Below are 22,927 nucleotides of genomic sequence, written 5' to 3'. Positions count from 1 at the left end.
TACTGCTGACAAGTTACATTAATGCAGAGCGTGAAAAGTTCTCTTGGGAAGTTATTTAAAAAGCCAGAGTTACAGAGAGTGTGTGAAGCCGTATTGGCAAAAGCCCTTAACTTTGGGAAGGGGGGGGTGTTGCAAGAGGTTCTATGTGACCCTCCCTTGTTACTCCAGTCCTGGTGCTGGTGTCCCATTCATGTCCTATTTTTGAATACTCTGTACCATCATAGTGGTACAGAGTATTCAAAGTGGTGATATCGAAACCTTTCTTAATCCCCACAGCTACTCAATCCACTCCTAAATCACATTATTATTCATTCATTAAGCCATATATTCTGCTTGTTCATGCAGTCATCCTATGTGGCTCCACTAACAAATATTCAAGTTCTGGAAGACTAGGGAAACTTCTCAGATCTTTGAAACCTTCTGGGAGACCCTCTCTCGCCAAGAGGCAAAATCAACAAGGGCCCACGGCAGGGCCTTTGCTGTTGTGGCACCAGTCTCCCTAGGAAGGCCTGTTGAGGTCACCTAATCGCTCTGCCATAAAGATGGTCAGCATTTACCAAGGTCTTTTAACTTGAAGCTTTTGCCTGGAACAATGCTGTCATTTAAACCTCAGGTAACAGGTGATGCGAAAGACCTCTCTATACCTGAGACCCTGAAGAGCTGCTGTCAGTGTGAGGAGACTCAGCAAAAGGCATGCAGATGAAAATCAGTTTTAGAGCATTTCATATTGCTGTAACATGGCATATAATAAGTTTTACCACTGGCCACTTTCAGTCTGAAGACTCACTGCCAATGCCCCTCATTTGCGATTCCTGCCCCATCTCCCCTGCTGAGAATTTACTGGTTGTTTCACAATTACAACCAGAATGATCATTCTCACCAAGGTAGTAAAGCCTCAGTTTTACGCTGGTGAATCAGGGCTAAATACTCCTCTGTATAAATATAGCCCTTTCACAAAGGAATTAGCATGTGAAAGCGAAACTAGTACTTCTTACCCTGATGGGACAACTTTCTATGTGCAAGTATTTTTTGCTGCTCTACAGATATTGGATTGTAAGGCTGTTATCTGAAGCAGTAAAAAAGGAGCTTTACCACCAAGGAACATAAGAGGAGCCAAGCTGGATCAGATCAAAGGCCCATCTAGTTCAGTATTTTGTTCAGACAGTAGCCAATAGGGGCGTGCAAAAAAAAAAAATGGCCCGATTTGGATTTGGCCAGCCGAATGTCAATTTCAGCCCCATTATATCCTATGGGCCATTGAAGTCAATGGCGAAAACATAGGGTATATTCTGGGGGCTGGAGGAGAGGGGGTTTGAGGGAGAGGCTCCATATTCACAGGGTAGCTGCTGGGGTCTCTCCCCAAGATACCCACCAAGTTTCAAGAACATTGGACCAGGAGGTCCAATTCTATGGGCCCTCAAACAGGTTGCCCCCATCCCCTCCATTGTTCTCTATGGTGGGCCCAAATGGGCCATTTTCGGGGGTGCATTCAGTTCAGACGAACTGAATGCACATCCCTAGTAGCCAACCAGCCACCTCTGGGAAACCCACAAAGAGGACGACTGCAACAGCATCATCCTGCCTGGGTTCCCCAGCAACTGATTTAAAGAGGCATGCCACCTCTGGTACTGGAGGGAGTAGATTCCATCATGATTAGTTGCCACGAATAGCCCCATCCTCCATGAATTTACTCACTCCCCCTTTAAAGACTTCCAGGTTGGCGACCATGACAATATCCTTTGGCGAGTTCCACAGATTACCTGTACACTATGTGACGAAGTATTACCTTTTGTCTGTCCTGAATCTCACACCCTTCCGCTTCAGTGTATGACCTCGGGTTCTGGTATTATGGGGGAGGGAGTTTCTCCCTCTCCACACCATGTACATAACAGACCTCTTTCATGTCTCCCCTTACTCCCCTTTTCCCTAGGCTAAACAGCCCTAAGCATTTTAACCAATCCTCATAGGGCAGCTGCTTTAGTCCCTTGGTCATTCTGGTCACTCTTTTCTGCACCTTTTTGAGCTCTACAATATCCTTTTTCAAATGCAGTAGCCAGAACTCTACCCAATATTCCAAGTGTGGCTTTACCACTGATTTGTATAAGGGCAGTATGGTAGTGGCAGTTTTATTCTCTGTTCCTGCTCTAGTTATGGGCAGCACAGAATCCGCCTTATTCAAAGCTGCAGCAGCACCTCACTGAGAACTAAACTTATATTTCAAGCGAAAATAGGTAGAATAATCTTGTTTATTTTCAGTCCAGCTCCAAGAAGAACGGCATTAAAGATGTGCCCTAAATTATCCTGACTTATGGTTATTCACTGTGAAACATTCCCTGGCTTCCCCTCTGGGTAGCTCCTGAGAAATCAAGGTGCTGGCACCTCAGTGTACTGCATTTCATATTAAGAGCCATTTCACACATTCCCCTCATGATGAGGGAGTGCCTGAAGTCAAACTTTCTACTGCTGACGTCTGGCCCAAAGCGGGCTTCTAAGTTAGCCCAGGTGGTGAGGCCTTGAAAAAAACAGGTTGCTTACCTGTAACTGATTATCTTTGAGTGGCCATCTCTGCATTCACACCCATGGGATACAGTGCGCATGCGCTGGATTGATCAGAATTGTAGCAAGCTCTTAACGGATTTTCGCGCCCAGACCTCGGGCATGCGCAGGAACCCCACCACGCATGCCCACAGGGGAGGGGGCGGACATCCCGCCAGTTCCTTTGAACCACTGCGAATCAACCCCTATGGAAAATGTAGAAGCTGACAGCAGCGGGGAAGGAGGGCGGGTGGTGTGAATGCACAGATGACCACTCGAAGATCATCAGTTACAGGTAAGCAACCTGTTTATCTTCGACATGGTCTCTATGCTTCACACCCATGGGAGATTAGCGAGCAATGGCCTACCTGGAGGGTGCTGGCAGGTCCTTACTGCGTTAAGGATAAGATGTGACATCCCATGTTGGTACGAGAGTTCTTTCGGACGTCTAGGGCGTAGTGCCTTATGAACGTGTTAGGTGTGGCCCACGAAGCGGCTCTGCAAATGTCCATTAGGGGAACTCCCTGGAGAAAAGCAGTTGAGGCTGCAACAGCTTTGGTTGAATGAGCCCTGATAGGGCCAGGCAATGGCTGCTTGGTAATAAGGTAGCAGAGGCAGATGAGACCCGCAATCCACCTTGACAGACGCTGAGCCGTGATGTGAGTCCCCAGCCTTGCTGGCTCATAGGAGACAAAAAGTTGAGAGTCACGTCTTGTTGGACGGGTTCTATTTAAGTAAAACAGGAGCGCACGCTTCATGTCCAAGGTGTGTAACAGCCTCTCCTCTGGGGATGTCGGAGCCTGGAAGAAATCCGGGAGGAAGACCTCTGCCTGTAGGTGAAATTCTGACACTACCTTTGGCAGGAACGAGATGTCAGGTACAAGGCGGACGCCGTCTGGCAAAAATGACAAGTAAGGAGTGTCATGTCTAAAAGCCAGTATTTTTCCAACTCGTCTTGCTGAAGTGACAGCAACCAGAAAGGCCGTTTTCCATGACAGGAATTTTAGGTCACAAGTTGCGAGCGGTTCAAAAGGTTTCTTGGTGAGTTGGCGAAGGACCAGGGGAAGGTCTCAGGCGATGACAGGAGTTTTGATGGGAAGGTAGAGGTGCAACAGTCCCTTCGAAAAACGTTTAGAAAGTGGGTGCAAGAACAGTGTGCATCCCTCAACTTAAACATGGTAGGGCGAAAGTGTGGCGAAGTAAACTTTTAACGAGAAGTGAGAAAGTCCCGAGTCAGTGAGAGACAGAAGGAATTGAAAAACTTTCTTGAGACCTGCGGAGGTGGCTCGAGGGGTATCATCACCCAAGGTGGAACAGAATTTCAGCCACTTGTAGTGATATGATCTACGCGTAGTGGGCTTTCTGGAGTTTAGCAAAACGTTTGCTATGCAGGCGGAAAAGCGGTTGATGCTACTCTCCAGGCTGTCAACTTCATTCGTGGCACGTCGTGGTATAGGCGAGGGGACTTGGATAGGAACAGGAGGAAATTGGTGCCAGAGGAAATTGGTGGCAGACCCCCGCTGACAGGTGGAGGATGGTTGAGAACCATGGTTGCCGTGGCCACCACGGGGTTATGAGGATGCAGTCCACTCTGTCGGTGATGATTTTGCAGATCACTCTCAGAAGCAGGGGCAGCGGAGGGAAGAGGTAGAGAAACCCTCTGGACCACGGATAAAGGAAACCGTCCCCTAGAGACTGTGGGTCCCTGCCACCTTGGCTGTAGAACAGAGGGCACTTTTTGTTCGCTCTGGTGGCAAAAACATCTATTTGGGGAACCCCCCACCTGCGGAAGAGTGGGCAGGGAGGGCAGAGTAACGGTCCCAATCCGAGTAGCCCGCCGGAGTCAACCATGGCATGGATGGAGGTGGATAAGCCCCATAGAGATACCTCAGTTGGTGGTGATCCCAAGAGAGAGCTGAAGGTGGGGGCATGAAGACTCGTGGAGATCGACAGCGGGAGCAACCAGGAGACAGCGTAGTATCCTGTCTCTGTGAGCGGCCCCTATAAGCTCGCTCATCGAGATCGACAGGCTCAACAAACAGATGGGGAGGATGACGTAGAGTGCTCCTGGAGATCTGTCGATGCCGACCTGCATCGATATCGGCATGGGCCTCGCAAGCTGTCGATGTCGATGACTGAGAAGGAGAGCGATTCGCGCCCCGGGCGCGACTAAGGAGCTCAACATTATCGATATCAGAGAAAGGACGCATCTCTACCAGCGTGTCCTGGTCGAGTTGGTGTATAGGAGAGTCCATGAGCTGGATGGTCGGTATCGGTGGAGCGGCATGGGCCTCCGATACCGATACTGCCGTTGGAGCGGGGGGCACGTTAGGGGCATTACCCGGTGCAGACATAAGAACATAAGAGACGCCAATGTTGGATCAGGCCAGAGGCTCATCCAGTCCAACACTCTGTCACACAGTGGCCAAAAATACCAGGTGCCATCAGGAGGTCCACCAGTGGGGCGAGGACACTAGAAGCCCTCCCACTGTTGACCACCCCAAGCACCTAGAATACAGAGCATCATTTGCCCCAGAGCCCCTATCTATACCTTGTGGCTAATAGCCACCAATGGATGCCGCTACCTTTCCCGTCTTCACCACCTTTAGGGACTTAGAGGAGCCCTAGCACAGTGCCGACAAGACTCTGGTTGGTGTATCTCCCCCAAACAAAAAATGCAAAGGGTGTGGCGGTCAGGTGGAGCGAGCTTACTGCCGCAACCCTTGCAGCGGTTGAAAAAGCCCCACTTCTTCTCCATAAAATAAGTACAACGGAGAAGAAAAAAAGGTGGGGGAGGGAGCCCAAAGGCCAAAATGAGGTAAACGAAAAAACTTCCCCCTCAACAAAAACAATTTTTTTTAAAGAATGAACAAAGATTAGCGAAAAATAAAGAAAACTGAGGAAAAATCCAAAGAGCCTGTGAGGAAAAAATAGTACCGATCAGACCGACGAAAGGAAGGTGTTTCCAGCACGGCGGAAAGAAAGGAACTGGTGGGGTGTCTGCGCCCACCCCTCTGGGCATGCGTGGTGGGGTTCCTGCACATGCCTGAGGTCTGGGCGCGAAAATCCGTTAAGAGCTTGCTACAATGCCGATCGATCCAGCGCATGCGCACTGTATCCCATGGGTGTGAAGCACAGAGACCACGTCGAAGATCTCTCGTAGTGCAAGTCAAAAGCTCTCTGAAAATGCTACTTCTCAAACTGGGCCACAGCAGGGTATCTGTGGCTCCATAGAGACAGCAGCTACAGAAGGATTTTGCTGGTCATCACCTTACCGCCCAATCACTCACCTAGTATATGTCTGCAGGAAGGAAGTAAAAGAGTTGCCTTTTCCATACAGATCTCTCACTGTCTCCTTCTGCTATACCTTACCCACCCAGTTTTGACAGGCATCAGTTGGAACCCACTCTAGACATTCAAGAGCTATGAAAGATTTCCTCTACCATCATCCCAAAACTTAGCCTCCTATGCAATGTGCTGGAATACAGAAGGCTTGATTACACACATTTTCTCATTAGGAGGGCAAGCTCAACCACCTCTTACCTGCAACTCTGTGACTGCCATGATAGGCAAAGTACACACATTTAATTTACTGCAACTCCTCCTAGCATGCCCTAGATTTCAGAGCATGACAAACCTTTTGATGAAAACACTGAAGAGGTGTTGTGGCCCTCACCAAAGCACAAAATACATGAGGAGTGATCATCTGATTGTGCCACCCTGGCACCACAATCTCTCAACATTTCTTGAATAGGGCCATGAAGAAGCAGCTCGCTATCAAATGGCTCGCTGAAGTATATCCTCTTTTTGTGGCGGCAAAAAGAGAACTGAGGGGCTCCTCCCATATCATGTGACTTTGGGGCGGGAAGATCACTGTGCTATGGGAAGCCTAGCACTCTTGGGATACTAGAAATTTCTGTTGAGCTTGCTAGCACCTCCCAGTGGCTGGCCTGCGACAGCGCAGTCCCATGTGGGACTGCACAGAAACCACGAAGATGAACAAGGTTTTTCAAAAAAGACCAACAATCGTTGCGAAAAGATTTGGGGGTTGCACCCCCCCAAGAGTAAAAGTGATGTCTCTGCACGTACCCATGGGGGAAAATATACCTCAGTGGCATTTTGTGTCACTAGAGAAACTTCCAAAGGTGTCCCCCAAACCATCGTCACTGAAATAAGAAAGTAAGTCCAGAAAAGGCGGACTACTCAAGGACTGCTTTGCCCCCCCTCTTGTTCCTTCTAACACCGCACTTGACAATCGATTGGCCAAAATATCAAAAAAGAGAAAAAAGGGAGGGAGGAGAAACTGGCCTCATTGAGCCTCTAAGAGAGCATACTATAATGGGAAGAAGGGGTACGTGTGACACAACTGTTTACCCAACCATTGCAATTTCTTGCAGGTCTGCAGTTTATACTAGACCCACAGTTTATAAAGCAAAATTTATTTATTTATTTATTATATTTATACCCCGCCCATCCTGCAAATAAGCTGAGGGCGGCTAATAAGAGCGGTACAATGTACCTAATTGGCATAACCATAAAAATTTAAAACTACATAAAATACATACTAACTTATATCACATACTAACTTATATCACATAATAAAATAACAGTTAGCAATAAAGTGCTCGCAGTGCTAAAAGATTAGATGGCATGCTCTTCAGCTCCAGCGGTAGATGCCCTAGGAATTAAAAAGTAAAACTTCAAATACAGTCTTTGGATGCACTGGTTACGTGCAGAGGCAAAACAAGTTGGCTACAAAAAGGCACTTTCTACCACAACCAATTTCTGGCTGGAAAATGCATTTTGTGCTTCACATACAAGGTCTTTCCCGGTTAGGCCATGATCTGCTGGGCCTAAAAATCTTTATGTTAGTAAAAACAAAATGCTGTCCTGTCATTTGTGGCTCAAAGCCCTGAAGCAGAGCACATGCTCTTTAAGCAGGCCCCAGCTTCAGTCCCAATGTCTCCAGTTAACAACTCTTGAGAAGCAGGGCTGGGGAAGACCTCTGCCCAAGAGCTCAGAGAACTAGTCAGCTTCAACACGAAGCCGTTCCGTGTGTTCAAAGAGAAACTTACTCAGCTGCCTTTCATTCTTCCCTCTTGAGAGTACAGCCTAACAGGAAAGTCTGCATACACTTCAGCCACCTGCTCCATCAACATGATGAATGATAAACAGCTATAAAAACTTACCAAAATTGAACTCTCTGGCTTTTCTCCTTCCAGCATTGGCAACCTCAGGAGCTGGTTCCACGCTCTTGGTTTTCTTATGGGGCGGTAAATAGTCATCATCATCTTCAGAGAGAAAGAGACAAACGTGTGCATCATGGCTGCTGCTTAGACCAGGGTGGAATGGGTTGTTAGATGTGATGGCTCTACCTCACGGTGAGTTCAGTACACTCTGCAGATATTCATGGCTGGAGGTGGTAATCCATGGAATGCCACATGCATTAGCCCTACCAGTTGGCCCCTGGCATCCAACTTTCTCATGCAAGCCACATTATAATTATGCTAACAGGCTTGAAGTAGACTATGCACGGTGGCTATGCCTGTCCACTTACAACATGTTTCCGAGGAGTCCCCTGTTGCTAGAAAGCATCTTCTCCTACCTTTACGGAACACCTAGCAACCCTACTGCAGAGTTGTGGTACTAAATATATAAAAAGATGCCATGTCAGATAAGAGGTTTTTGGAATATCACCAACAGAAATTACAAGATACAATCTTCTCTCAGTTTCACGGGTGCTCTTGTTGAACTACATAGAAGATATAATTGGGGGGAAAGACAGAAAGCTACTTCTATTCCAACAACTGTGAGAATAGAAATTGCAAGCAAACTGGGAAAAGGTAAAGATTTCAGCAGATGACTGTGGGTGTGTTTTGGTGGGAGGGGGGTTTAATTGGATAATCTTAACCCCCAGAAAACTTCCTCCAGAAGAACTGGAAAATCAGTTGCACACAGAAAGTTAAGTTTGCCAAGTTTAAGTGATTGATATGATAGAGTTTTGGTTACTGGGTTTACGATTGTTTCAAACTTTTTATTCCAGCATCATGATCTCTTGTACAATGTCTGCACAACTGTAATACAATGATATAAACAGCAATTAAAAGATTACTAGGGTGGAGTATGGGATGGAAGAAAATGCCGTGTCCATGATCCCCTGCACACTCACCCCCACCTGACACAGGAGATTCCCCTATCACTTTTGTTTTTAGTAGTTTCCCTTTAAAGACGCCAAAACGACTTCATATGTTTCCTAAAGCTTTAAAAGCATCTTATGGTCTTCACATACGAACTACTAAAAGCAAAGCCGATAGAGAAACTCTGGTTCTCAAACACTGCCAGTCAACAAAGCCACACGTGAAAATCATCACAGGGTTTTAAGTCACGAAAAAAAGAGAGAAAGAGGTAACACACACAGTTTTGCCACAGCTGAAAACAATCATGAGACACATGACATCTGATTAAACGGACATATTAAAGCCACCTATGTTCTGGGCCCTCTGTCTCTGACTTCTACACCGCATCTCTTCCTCCACTGGCATTTTTAAACAGCCACACCAAAGCAGACAGACAGATAGGAACTCTCTCCCACTCTTGCTAACCCTATTTACAAGCTCTACTGTTATGCACAGCACATGATCCTTTAACTCCTCTTGCCCCCCAAAGATACCAGGAATTCCCCCACAGGTAGGAGCACAGCTACAGGTTCCCTGTCGAGGTGCAAAACGAAAACCCACAAGGTGGGTGACAGGACCAGAAACTCATAATAGGGAAGAAGCACACGGTCTCTGCTTTATCAGCGACACCCAGCTCAGCAGCACATTTTAGCACAAGCCTCGGTATCAGGGCTTCCCAAACTCCCAATTCAGCGGAGATCAAGCAAAGTGCTGTAAACTGTTCAGTCTGCAAGAGAGTAACTTGTAGCAAAGACCAGGAGTCACAAAACACCTAAAAAGGAAGCAAAATAAATTAGGAGATTCCATTCTAATACTTCAACCACTTTGCCCTTAGGAGCTCTACTTTCTTTGTTCTAAGAACCTCTCATCTTGGTACAGACAACACAAAATTTTGCCTTCCAGAATACAGAATACTTTTTTGCTCCAATAGGACATTCCCCATCAAGACTTCGGACTTCAAGGTATTTGACTTCGGAACTCAGACTCTACTCCATCTGCTTCCCAAAATTCATTGCTAATGCAATGACTACCAATCTCCATCTTGACTATGCTCTGACTTGCAAGGGTTCTACCAGATTCAAACAACATTGAAGAACAACAGACAAGTACTACAGTTCCTTCCCCAAGGCAATGCATCCTTCTCAAAGACAGCTGTCTATCCAAAGAACTTCTGTAACCTTTATCCTCTCTCACTGAGGTCTAGCCACTTGTCATCTCTTAAATGTGCATCTTCCCAAACCACAGGCTTCTTTGTTTCGAAAAGAAGCAAAACAAGACAGAATGACCACCTAAGCCATACGGTATCTTCCACTGCTTCCACCCTGGGCTTTGAATACCTACACCTGAAAGAGAGTTTTACAATAAACTAACAACTTGGTTCCAACTTTTAAAAAAAACAACTCCATTCCAATTTTTTTAAAAAGACTAGCTGGTCCTTAAAATGTTGACTTGCAGCATGAGAAAGGTATTTTTGGAGGGAAGGGGGGAGATGTGCATAACGCCACATGACTAAGATTCTTCTGAAACAAGTGAGCAAAAATAAAAATGTTAAGTTGAGAAAATGGCCAACCTTCAATGGTCACTTCCACTTCAGGATCCTCACTTGTTTCAGAAGTGGCGTGTTGAGAAGAATCTGAAAAAGCAGAACAAAACAAAAACCAGGTCTGAACGGCGCAGGCAGACTGAGGGTGGATTTACCGCACAATGGCAAAAACGAGTGTGTTGCACGCTATGAATAAAACAGACCCACAAAACACACAGGCCAGGTACTTTTAGCGCACGGCTCAGTCCCTGTTGGGTGACAGTAATAAAGCAGGGGTTCTAAAAGGGCAGCAGCTGAAAGCAGCCTTATTCTAGGTTCACACGGGTTTTTAATCAATGAAACTTTTTCTCACTCTTCAGGAACATAAGCAACAACAAGAGTTTTGCAAGGTCCTTCTTGCCTCACATAAGAATTTTACATACACACAACTGAAAAGGTTACAACAGTATTTGTGAAAACTTGCACATTAGAAGGCAAAAGATCAGGGCTATAACTGGGATGAGTGTCTTCTCCAAGAGGTAAGGCAGGTCTTACAGTTGTTCTCATGGACTGGCCAAGTGAACGTCTGTTTTAAAATTAACATGAGCCGTTTTCAAGCGTTCCACGAGAAGAGACTGGGATTTGCACCAAAGCAAATGGGAATTTTTCACAGACGTGGCAGACGCTACTAACTATGCAGGATGCTGTGCCTGGAATTTCGAACTTTTTTGTCTTTGTTGATTCCAAAGCCTGCAATTAAGTCACAAGTAATCAGCAAAGCAACAACTTGTAAGAACTTGTAGTGGCCCAGAAGGAGAGTAGAGATGAGTTCCACCGGCATCGCCAAAAATTGCAGCTTAGCTCTGTCACTGGAAAACCACTGGCTGTACCAAATGCGTTGCTTTGCAGACTTTTAAGTTCCCATTACTGCAAAGAACACACTTCTCTGCACACAACATGGCAGAATTAGTCTTCATCATTTCTAAAGAACAGCATTGCTCATAAAAAGCTCAGACCAGTGTGGAAAAGTAAACCAGCATTGGGAACAGCTTCTCAGATGTAGATCCAGTGCCACTCAAACACTTCTCATGACACTGTCAGAAAAACAGCAACTGCTCTGGTGGCACCCACAAACAAAATCCTTTCTCAGATTCAGAGATTTGCCAATTAACCCAAGAGAACAGTCATCCTTTAGCGTGAAAAGGAGGTAAGAAGTCAGCCACATCTTACTGGAGGACCCCAAATGGCATTATTTCTTGCACCGCAATTTGCCGGTTTCAGAAGTCCTTTAGATGTACTTTGCAGTTGTGCAACTGAGTATACACACTCCAATGCCAGCCAGAAACACACATGTAGATGACCACATACACAAGCTACCAGAGTTGCTGAAAATTCTACATGAGAAAGAGTAGTTTGGCTTATACCGCAACATGCCACAGTAGGCCTGCAAACTGTCACTAGCCTGGTTGCTTGTAGCATGAAGGTCTTGCCTCCAGGTAGCAATGCTACTGAAGTCTGTAACTTATTGGTAGGGAATACAAATCCATTCCGCTTGCAATGCTCATCTGTATCACCGAATGAACCAGCATTTCCGTCAAAAGTTCTCCAGGTTAGAATATAGAACTTGCACTCATGGCCAGCATTCAGAAGAGGTGCCCAAACCCTGCTGTTTTGAAGGGACATGTACCAAAGTTCTTTAATATTAACCCTCTACTCTTCAAACTCTCATTAACTTGTTGTGAACTACAGTACCAAACCGTCAGATCAAACAGTTTTTTGTTTAGCACTATCTTCTCTATGGGTGCCTGCACTGTTCAATTTTCAAGTTCACTTCTCCCCACCATCATTGGTGATGGGAATTTAACTTCAGCACTTGTGCCTGGCTTCGTTAGCGCACGTGTACCAACATTACAAGCTAAGAGAGAACTCGAAGAGGAGAGATTTTCCTGAATGCCTGCTGGGAGATACTGTGATTCCTGATCCAACTCAATGAATTAAGGGTAATTTGGGCCATCACTATCTTCAGGCAACCTGGCAGGCCTCAGGCTAGCAGACGCCACAAATGACTAATGAATTTTGTGGGATTCCCCCCCCCCAAAAAAAAACTGTGAACATTTGAGGTTTGTTAAAAGGGTGCTGTTCAAATTTTATTGGCCTCTAATTAAAAGTTTTATATCTATTAGCAAGATGTACCTATGATACTGAGCATTCCTCATGCAGTTGTGATGACTTCTCGGTAGTTTAAATAGATTTGCCCACAGTTTTCAATCCAAGTTTAGGTAAAGTGGAAACCTAATACAGTACTACCTCATGCACTAATGCAGTTCTATGCCCTCCACAGTGCCCAGTTCTTCCAGAAACTATTAATTCCGCATTCCTGATTTATTTGTCCAAGACATATGTGAGAGAAATATGCAGCTTGCTCCTTTGCAACAGCCAAACAAGTAAAAGATTGTAGTTTCCTAGTTCAGTGCAGCAATCCGTTTAGAAAGTCGTGAACCAAAAGGTAATTAAGCAGACCTACTTGATTCTTTAAAATAATGTTGAACAGAAGCAACTTTACCAAGACATCACCCTGATATGATTAGGCAGGCATCGTGAACAACTTACTTCTTGGCATGCCTTCAGTCAAAACTTGCCTTGTGTGAACTCTACACAAAGTTATTCAGGTTTCATCGCACGATGTACAACAAGTTCAATCAGGTAACTTTAGGAACACAATTTGCCCCAGATTTTTCCAGGGGAAAGCGTAAGGGCTCTTCAATGACTACCCTTACATATACATTCGTGGAATTCAAGCTTTGTACAAACTGACCCAGAGATTGTACCAGTTCAAGGCTAGTTCCATGGCATGTGGCCATCCCTCTGAGTGCACTTGCAGCTAGCCAGTTGAGAACTTAGGGAGGGCAGGCACAGCTGAGATCCAGCCCGCTTCTAGCTGGCCCTCCAACATTCATATCATGTGACGATTAACCATCTCCTTCCACATGTTCAGAGACAAGTAGCAGCACTTCTCAGATCCAAGCCTGGCAACTACCTTAAATTACGAATATTCCCACTAGGAATAACATGAGCTTGCACAGCTTATTTTTCCACCGGCATCTCAAGTCCCACTGCATCACCCTTTTTTATCTAGCTCCAGATGGGCCAAATGTTTAACAGCGGACCGGTTTAGAAACCACAAGATTTGAAGTCATCGTAAGCTGGACTGTGACTCACCATATACTTCCAAAGACACATGCTGCCCTCGTGGTCTCAAACTTGAAATATTGAAAAGCCACCCCACTCATGAAGGAACTCAGTGGGATGGGGAAAGCCCAACACCACAAACTCTTCTATGACACCCTACAAGGTTGACCAAGAAACGGGGAAGAAGGGGGAACCATCTTGCAAACACTTCTCAATTTAATTGTCCACAATAACCATGCAGGATCACAATTCAAGGGGAGAAAAAAAAAACACAACCATGTGGAATATGGAAAAAAAGAATGCAAGACACAGACACAATGTACACGTTTGCATTAAGTACTCTCTTTTTAATATTTTTTTAAGAAACCCTTTCCAGAGTTTATTTTTCAAATAAAATAGTTACATATCTCTAACCTTCTACTGGCAATTCCACATCTGTTCCTTCACTGCAATCGGAACCCTGGTTGCTCCCTTTAGACAAATATAAACAATACCATCATAAAAATACGGAGGATGCCAGTTAATGCTCGAAATTTCAGAATTAGCATCTCAAGTAAGTAGGGTAGGTAGAAAAGGAATGTTACAACGCAGCAGCGCCTCAGCTGTATTGCGTCAAAAAACACGAGCAGGGTTCTCCTTCAGAATGAGAACGAGCCAAAGACCAGGAGGGGAGGCCAACCCATTGATCTCTGCTCCCATGCAAACTTTCTTGTAAACGGAATGGAGCTGAGCAGTAGAGTTTGTGGTGGATTGCACGTGTTGTGAAAAGCAACTGCCTTCAAGCCATCTGTATTATTCAGAAAAGTCTTGTCTCAGATGCGTACCCCAGTTTGGATGGCACCGTGTTCAAAAACAGATTAAGGAGAAAAAAAACAACCATGAAGCTAGATCGAAATTCTTCCAAGCTCTGCCATAAAGCCTTCAATACTCTCTTCATAATATTGAACCGTTCTCTCTCTGTGACTCAGCGACACAAACAATTTGGAGGGGAGAGATGGAATAGAACATAATGAAGCTGTCAAAAAAAGTCACTTATTGCCTAATTTCATTAAACAATTTAATTATGATATTTTTGCCTTTCTGTATTTTTTGCATATGAATAATTTAACGAGGTTTGAATGCCCAAACAGAAAAAGGAGGAAGACAGCCTCTCTAAGCTGATGTTGGTTCTCTGAATGAATCTCAAGTTAGACCCGGGGGGGGCAGGGGGGAGGTGCATCAATCGCTTCAACAAAAGTGAGGCCACAGATCTGAAACCAAACTTGGAAGAACAGTACTGCTGGCAGGCAGACCATGGCCACTGAGGCATCGATGCTGTTGTAAGAAAGAGCACTGTGAAGATGAACAAGTGAATTGCTATACCTGTGTAAGACTTTGCCATGGCGATTTTCTCATCAATCGCCGAAGTTTCTGAAGGACCTGCTTTGGTAAACAAAGACAGCCATAAAAAAATCATTTCCAAGATTTGTTCAGTTTCCATTATGACAGCATGCTCAGCTGAATCATGAAAAGTAACTGGAGAAAAACAGCTTTACGAAATAATGGGTACTGAAGTAGGTGGCTTCCATCTAGGATGACCTCATGCAATAGCACAATTTCCTAGGTAATGATTCTGTATAAGTCCATCCTCAAACCACAGTTTCCGATTGTGGATTTGATCATAAATTTCTGATCTGACAATTCAGACACTATACAAAACTAAATTAAAAGTACGTTCCTTTAACCCTAGTTTGATGTGACGTCTGAAGTATATTTTAACTTTCCCTTTCTGGCTAAGCCCCGCACATCCTTCTTTGATACCTAGTATGGAAGCCCATCTCACTATCCTTTGTTCTCTGTCTTACCAGTGTCCCATTCACTTATGTTTCAACCAGGAAATGGTGGAGGAGGAAAGGTACTGATCTGCAGTGTGTGCCCACCCAACACAACAGGGAGGGAGGCCATACGATCTCATTCAGAGAATGTAACCCTAAACACAAGTATTGTTCACCTGGCCTCCTTTGTAACCATACCTTCGAAAAAACCTTAGTGACAATCATTACCGAGAAAGAAAACCAACATCCTGACAAACGCACAACAGCAACGTAAGGCCAATATCCCAGGGCGTGGAAAACTTGGCGAGAAGACCTCTTCTTATATGCTGTTGGGCCATCTTAATCCTGTTTTAACCACCTACTGTGATACATCAGGCATTTGTCTGCAAGGCTCATTTACTTCAAAATCACTTAATTCCACCTCACAGAGACGCCAGCTCGCTCCCCTTTATTTTCCATCTCAGGGTATTGGGGGGGGGAATCATGCAAACCAAGACGTGGATGCTGTAGAAAATCACTTATAAAACAGGTAACCGATGATGAACCAGAGCGCATGGCTGGAACACCCTGAACACTCCTGTAGGTTCCTTTTTATGCAACCTTTTTCGATAAGGAAATCAATGCTTGTGTCAGAAGAAAAAAAACATTCATGCAAGCACTACCCCTCTTCTTCAACGGTGCTCTTTTCCAGAAAAGAACGTTCACCATGCACAAACAAAAAAAGATGCAATACCCAGCACTATTCCCAGGGCTGAAGGGATAGTACTACAGTACTCTCCGGCTGGGAAAAAGAACAATCACCAAGAGGTGTTAGGGGGAAGGAGAGCACAGCGGGACAGGCTCGGTTAGCCCTCAACTGTATGAATGAAGCAACACAAGACACTGCAAGGAAAATCTGAGCCGCCACACGTTTGTCTAGCCCTTCCTCCATACCATAACATGGCTTCCTGCACAACAACGCAAGTGCATTCTGTTGCCAACCCACCCTGCTGGCGTTAGCGCGCGATTCTAGCACTAGGCGACGGGTCATGACCTTGGACTGATGCTCAGCATTAGTATATTCCATCCTCAGTACATCTCCGGCCAGAGCAAGTCTCACAACTGGGTAACCAACGTTTTAAAACAGAAGAAGCAGTAGTAGTGGAACAGCCAAAGGAGCTTACAAGTAATGGTGGGGGTGGGGGACTCTGACTACATTCTGTCACCGTTCAAGTCCAAAACTAACACGCCGATTTCCATAGGCACTAACACTGAGCAAGAAATATCTGCACAAACGAGACTAAAAGTTACCAGCTTTTCAGGCATAAGGACTACGTATATAGACGGGGGGGGGGGGGGGGCTCTCCAATACAACATTTGCTAGAGACTGGTTTAAACTGGCAAGAAAGCAGCTCTGCAGAGAGGCTTGGGGGGTATGCACAAGTTTCATCTTAAGGATACACACAAGATAAAATTGTGAAAAGAAATGCAATTGAAGAAAGTCATTGTGGTTATTCTAGCAGCAGCAGTAGTAGTGTAGGTGAGCTTTTTTTTTAAGCAAAGGGTTTTGTTTTGTTTTTTAGCTTTTGCCATGCCTGTTCAGCACATGGGCCCATTTAATGGCTTCTTACAATAGTGATTCAGTCCACAGATACAACAAGGTGGTAAGGGGGGTAAGCACTCCTAGCACACAATCCCATGCAAATGGGAGAAACCCCGAAACCCACCACCCTCCGACTCCCCAAACGGTGCCTGTTTGTGGCCCAGAAAAAAAACAACACAGGGTTTGTTTGTTTATTCTGTGTGACAGGAAGTTGCGAGAAGGAGGTTATGTATACACACATCTATACAAAGGCATATGAAGTGGCCTCATTAATCCTAATTTGTAGAAAACGGCTGCCCAGGAGAGAGACAAAGAAAGAGGGGACGACAGAGAATGGAAGAGCAAAAGCAGCAGACAAAGAGTGGGAGCCATGCAAGGGAGTCCCCTGACTGAAGGGAAATCCTCCATTAAATCTTTTCAGTCCATACTTGGAATGTACATTTTCGGTCTCTTCCAACAGCTTTTATTCTACTTGTAACGTCTCCAGTATTTTTTAACATCTGAGTTTTCAGCTGCTAAGGTTTAAAAAGCTTTTCACTCAATATTACCTGGAATGTTAAACTGATAATAGTCTGGATCCTCCGATTCTTCCTTTACTGTTACCATTTCGAGTCCTGAAGAAGCAATGAGAGTTACTCATTTCTGCGCAGACTACTTTCGGATTTCAGGTTTCTTTCATGTCAAATGGACTCTCAGCACGTTCAAATATTACAGCTGTCGCTTGGTGTGCAGAAACACTGAGGCAGCCGTGAAAAGGACAAACTCACACTTGTGCTTTTCTCTCCTGTGCTATACCAGCCTAGTCCCAAACAGTAACCATCTTATGATGAAGGCACACCTTTAACACTCTTCGTTTATGCCCCTCTGCCCCCGTTAGCAGGCATTCAACTGCACTGCCACATGGGCAACATACAATCACCAGAGGCACAGACAAAGTGAAGCCAAGGAAAGGAATAAAAGATATTTCTCTTAGATAATTTACCCACTGTAAACTTCAATACCTTTATTTCTGAAAAATTAGTCCAAAGGAGCTTAAAAAAAACACCAACAAATAGCAAAGAGCTATAGGTGGAATGGACAGACCGTTCTCTAAAAATATCCAAAAGCAGAGCGGACCCTTACGAAAAGGGCACCAGAGAGCGGCAACCCATTTCTATTGTCTGTTGCAAGTGGTTCAGACTGGAGAGAGAGCTCCTTTTTTTAGATGTGCTACAACCATTTCCCAGATCTACTATCTACAGACACACAAAATAAATGCCGATCAGATAATTTGAAAGAGATTGGGGAGGATGATGGAGAGAAGAAAGATGTATGGTGCAAGGTTATTAAAGCCCTCGTTTAATATTCAGAAATCAAACACACCACATTTTAAGGTAAAGGAATGTATACATAAAATTACTACCCTGCACGCTCAAGAAACATAGATTAAGAAAGGGAAAAAAGCAATAATACACACCAGAATCTTCACTGGGTTCAGTTTTCACCTGGATGGGAGGACAACTAGAGGGAGAAGTATCAGAAATAGTATTTAACATACATTGTGAGTGCCACAAAAAGATAATAAAAGTAATATAAACCACTCTTCTACGAAACCATATTGTTTGTCCACTTATCACTCTGCCATCTACTCTGATAGGCATGAGGTGGGGGGGGGGGAGGCGGCAGCGGAGGAGGACAGGAAAAAGAGATTGGATTTATACCCCGAGTGACCAAGTGAGCAGTTACCAGCTGCCAGTAGATTTTGCAGCCAAGTAGAAGAAGAGGAGAAGAGATTGGATTCATACTCCGCCCTTCACTACCCAAAGGAGTTTCAGAGCAGCTCACAAACTCCTTTCCCTTACCTGCCCCACAACAGACACCCTGTGAGGTAGGCGGGGCTGAGAGAGCTCTCTCTCGAGAACTGCCCTTGAGAGAACAGCTCTGAAAGAACTTGTAACTGACCCAAGGTCATACCAGTAGCTGCATGTGGAGGAGTGGGGAATCAAACCCAGTTCTCCCAGATTAGAGTCCGCGCTCCTATCCACTACACCAAACTGGCAATCATATTCAGGCCTAACAGCCAAGGTCTTTTTAACTGAAAGTGCCAGGGACTAGTCCTTCTAAATGTGGAGCAAGTGCTTTACTGCTGTGCTTCTGTTCCTCCCCATGAGACTGGAAGCAACCCAGATGTATCAAAGACTGCAGTGTGTATGGCTATATTTACGTCACAGCTCAACAAAACAGGAAGAGGTACTCCGAAAAATCACAGCCTAATGCTTATCTTAGGGCTCCACGGCCAAGCAGAACAGGTAGATGGGACATAGTGCTCAACTTGTAATGGGGGGGGGGCTATCTTTATTCATTCATGTTTTGTACCAATGACAGGAAAGGATTACACACGCTAAAATGTCACAAAAAAACACCACGAATAAGTACTGAAGCTATAGTACCTTCCACTCGACGATGTTATTGTGTGGGAAGCGTCTCCCATGCGTGGCCCTGAAAGGAAGAGGACAGAATCTCGCTTCCGTGATGTGTCGAGGCAAACTGAATATATATTACATTCCCAGCCATACTGTCGGTGAAGCAGTGATTGCATTTCGCTCTCTAGTTACATTGCTTCAGGAGAATTTTGTCAAACATCATTTGGATCTCTCATACCAACGGAGAAATTGGGTTGTGTCAAAGAGTGGCAACTGCAGCACGGTTTTACTTCACTGGCTGTGTGGATAACTTCTTTTTTTAAAAAAAACAACAAACAGCTGCATGTGCAAGGAATGCCACTTGGAACAGTAGGCGAGGTAGCCACCACTGACAAAGGTATACTCTGCCCTAGAAAAGTTAATACCCATAAAGTATAACGCATACAGCCAATAAGGAAGGATATGTCCCAAAGGACATAAAGCAGATTCGACCTCTGCTCCAACACCTAGGCTCCACTAGCTACATGTTCTGAACTGCCAGCCTATTCTGGATGGGACTGTGCTGCCCCCTTGAGGAGCAAGTTTCTACCTTGGGGATGCTGGTAGATCCCTGTATATAGAATCCGATGTCTCATCTGAGATAAAGAGCACCTTTTACCAGCTGTGGTTGGTGCATAACCTGTGGCCTCTCCTTTACAAAGCAAGTTCCGGACAGTTATTTATTTACTGAGAATATTTTTATGCCACCTCTTCAGAGTCCTGCGCCACGTTCTGATTATATCGAGGTTCCTGGAGCATATGTTTCATGGGAGTGCAAGTCTGAACATTTCACTGGGTTCAAACATGGCAGCCAGATTGGTGGCTGGCTTGAGTCCCACATGGCAGTTTGCCTGGCATGTAGCATATTATGCTTTAGGAAGCTGTGTCAAACGCTGTTTTCCTTCAAATTATCTGTTACTATTCCTTATACACTTTTTAAAACTTTTCCATCAAGTTACATCTGACTTATGGCAATCCAGTAGGGTTTTCAAGGCAAGAGAAGTTCAGAGGTGGTTTGCCATTGCCTGCCTCTGCACCACAGCCCTGGGATTCCTCGGATTTCTCCCATTCCAAATACTAGCCAGGGCTGACCCTGCTTAGCTTCCAAGATCTGATGAGACTGAGCTAGCCTGGGCTATCCAGGTCAGGGGGAATATATACACTATACAGAATATAAATTTCTACAAAATCTAATCATTAAATCCAGTTTATTGATTTACTGATAAAAGCTGGTTTTACTGACATTTTATATTACGTATAGTACTAGATGAAATCTAAAATGTCAGCCAAAAAAAGCTTTCAATCAAGACTAGGGAAGGTCGCAAGCCGAGAAAATTGAGGTTTATCCCGGTTTGTGGAGTCTCATGAACCTCCACAAGCCTTCCTGTTTAACGAACCGGTTTGTGGTTTGTGATGCGGTAGAATGGCCCCCCTGCTCACAGCGAGTCTGACTCTCCTCTTCTGCTACCTACTAATTGTATGGGTTAGAAGCTGTAATATTTAGATTTACCTTTTTTTCCCTCCTTTTTATTAATCCCAAATGGGTTCTGTTTGGTGGAGACATATGTATTTATTGGTGTCAAGTTTGTGTGTTTGTGTGTGGTGTTGTATTATTATGCCATTCAGTATCCGTACAACGTGTTTTTCCGATGACAGCTTGCTGACTTGAATCTCATCTCTCCAATTTCTGTAGCCTGCTGCTGTGGTCTCTTCTGCCTCATCCAGCGCTCTCTCTCTCTCTCTCCTCTTCTGTCAAAAGGAGACCCTTCCCCCCTTTTCCTTCCGACCCCTGTGATCCTTGCCTTCCTGGCCTCCCTGGGTCCCCTCTGACTACCCCACGGGCCAGTTTCCTGGCACTCCAGCCGCTTCTGTCAAAAGGAGACATCCCCCCCCTTTCCTTCTAACCCTGTGTTAGAATGGAGCTCTGGGAGAAAAGACGAAGCGTGCATCTCCTGGCCCAACACCAGCTGTTTGTTGATGATGAGTAGCTGCAGGGTTACTCCCAAGCAGTTGGCTGCAAGTAAGACCTTGCAGAACATGCCATTAAAAGCCAGACAATGGAGACTGCTCAAGGTGGAAGCAGCAAGTCACCACCTGGTAGACTCTGCGACCACAGCTCCTGATTCTGCTCCTGACTCTGCTCCATTCTAGTCACCTTCAGACTGGTTTTGGACTTGCATATCGGACATACTTGCTCTCGTATACAACAGTTGTGTAGCAGGCAAGCAAGCCAGACATGTTCAAGTGCTCACACAAAGTCCAGAGTTCAGTCCCAGAAGTCCACAAGCCAAAAGTGCACAAGCCAGAGGGTCAACTCGTTACCAGAAGAGGTGAGCATAGTCTTATTAATTTCAATTTATATTCTACCCTCCACCTGCAAGCGGGCTCAGGGTGGATCATAAAGTAGATTCTAAAACACATCAGATACAATACCACAGAATAATTAAAAACAATTTAAAACAACATAAAATTAAAACAGGTTGCACTATTTGTCGATGTGCAGAGTTTCCAAGCCGGTGCCACGGGGTCTCTAAGATCTTCTTAATCTGGGCTGTGTAGAGGTGGTGAATTTCAGCAGGGGAGGACAGGTTTTCATTAGATGCCTGCCACCTCAGCCAAAGGCCTGGCGGAACAGCTCTGTTTTATAGGTACTGTGGAACAGTAATAAGTCCTCGGAAGCACATAAAATTTGATGTGGTAAAGATGGCCCAGTTTCCACTTGTCCTGGGACTCTCCTGGTTGGCCCAACACAATCCGATTATTGAATGGGCCTAGCAAGATCTTTGGTTTAGTCAGCCATGCCTACGCCATGCACAACCCACGATTTTAGCTGCTGCCTCCCCTTCAATGGCTTCTCCACTGCCTGAGAACTATGCAGACTTTCAGGATTTGTTCAAGGAGAAGGGGGCTGTGATCAGCTAACACCTCACCCTGTATGACTGTGTTAGAAACCTGGTTCCTGGGGCGCCATTGCCCGTCAGGTGCCTGTACCCATTGTCAAGGCCAGAATTAGCAGCACTGTGTGACTTCCGTTCTAAGAATTCGGAATGGGGATTTATTCAGCCCTCAATGTCCCCAAGTATCTGCCCGGGTGCGCTTCATTTAAAAAAACAAAAAGAGCAGGGAGCTCCAGCTTTGTAATGATTATCGGGCACCAAACAAAATCACCATTCATGATTGATACCCCCTTCTGTTAATCCACGAACTTCTAGAACACCTCAAAGAAGCCCAAATATACATCAAACTAGATCTTCATGGGGCCTACAATCTAGTACGAATCCAGAAAGGGGAAGAATAGAAAACAGCTTTCAGTGCCAGGCAATATGAGTATCCGGTGATGCCCTTTGGTCTAACTAACGCACCAGTTGTCTTTCAACATTTTATGAATGATATTTTTCAGGACCTCCTTGACCAGTTTGTAATAATTTATTTGAATGATATTCTGATTTATTCCTGGGACTCCACCCAGCACTCAAAGCACGTACATGCTGTTCTGCAATGGCTGCAACAACACGGCCTATATATTCAATTAGAAAAGTGTGAATTTGACTTACAATAGGTAGAGTTCCTTGGGCATACAGTACGGATGGACCCCAAGAAGGTAGAAACCATGCAGACCTGGCAAGCCCCCCCCCCCCCCCCCCGCAGGCGCGCGCAGTTTCTTCTTA

At 45.1% G+C, this 22,927-nt stretch overlaps 1 protein-coding gene across 1 annotated transcript in view; it reads right to left on the bottom strand.

Annotated features, from left to right (window-relative positions):
* The window catches only part of GTF2I (general transcription factor IIi), a gene marked incomplete at its 3' end in the record, with an annotated part of 79,004 nt that overhangs the window by 28,562 nt on the left and 27,515 nt on the right, over positions 1 to 22,927 (bottom strand). The window contains 7 exon segments of the mRNA XM_015428060.1: positions 7,725 to 7,826; positions 10,282 to 10,344; positions 13,837 to 13,893; positions 14,785 to 14,841; positions 17,367 to 17,432; positions 18,275 to 18,318; positions 19,248 to 19,296. Coding sequence (XP_015283546.1) covers positions 7,725 to 7,826; positions 10,282 to 10,344; positions 13,837 to 13,893; positions 14,785 to 14,841; positions 17,367 to 17,432; positions 18,275 to 18,318; positions 19,248 to 19,296 — 438 coding nt within the window.

This window comes from Gekko japonicus, unplaced genomic scaffold, assembly GCF_001447785.1.
Source record: "Gekko japonicus isolate JY-2015 unplaced genomic scaffold, Gekko_japonicus_V1.1 scaffold677, whole genome shotgun sequence".
NCBI classification, from domain to species: domain Eukaryota; kingdom Metazoa; phylum Chordata; class Lepidosauria; order Squamata; family Gekkonidae; genus Gekko; species Gekko japonicus.
This window is presented reverse-complemented; position numbering and strand designations above follow the sequence as displayed.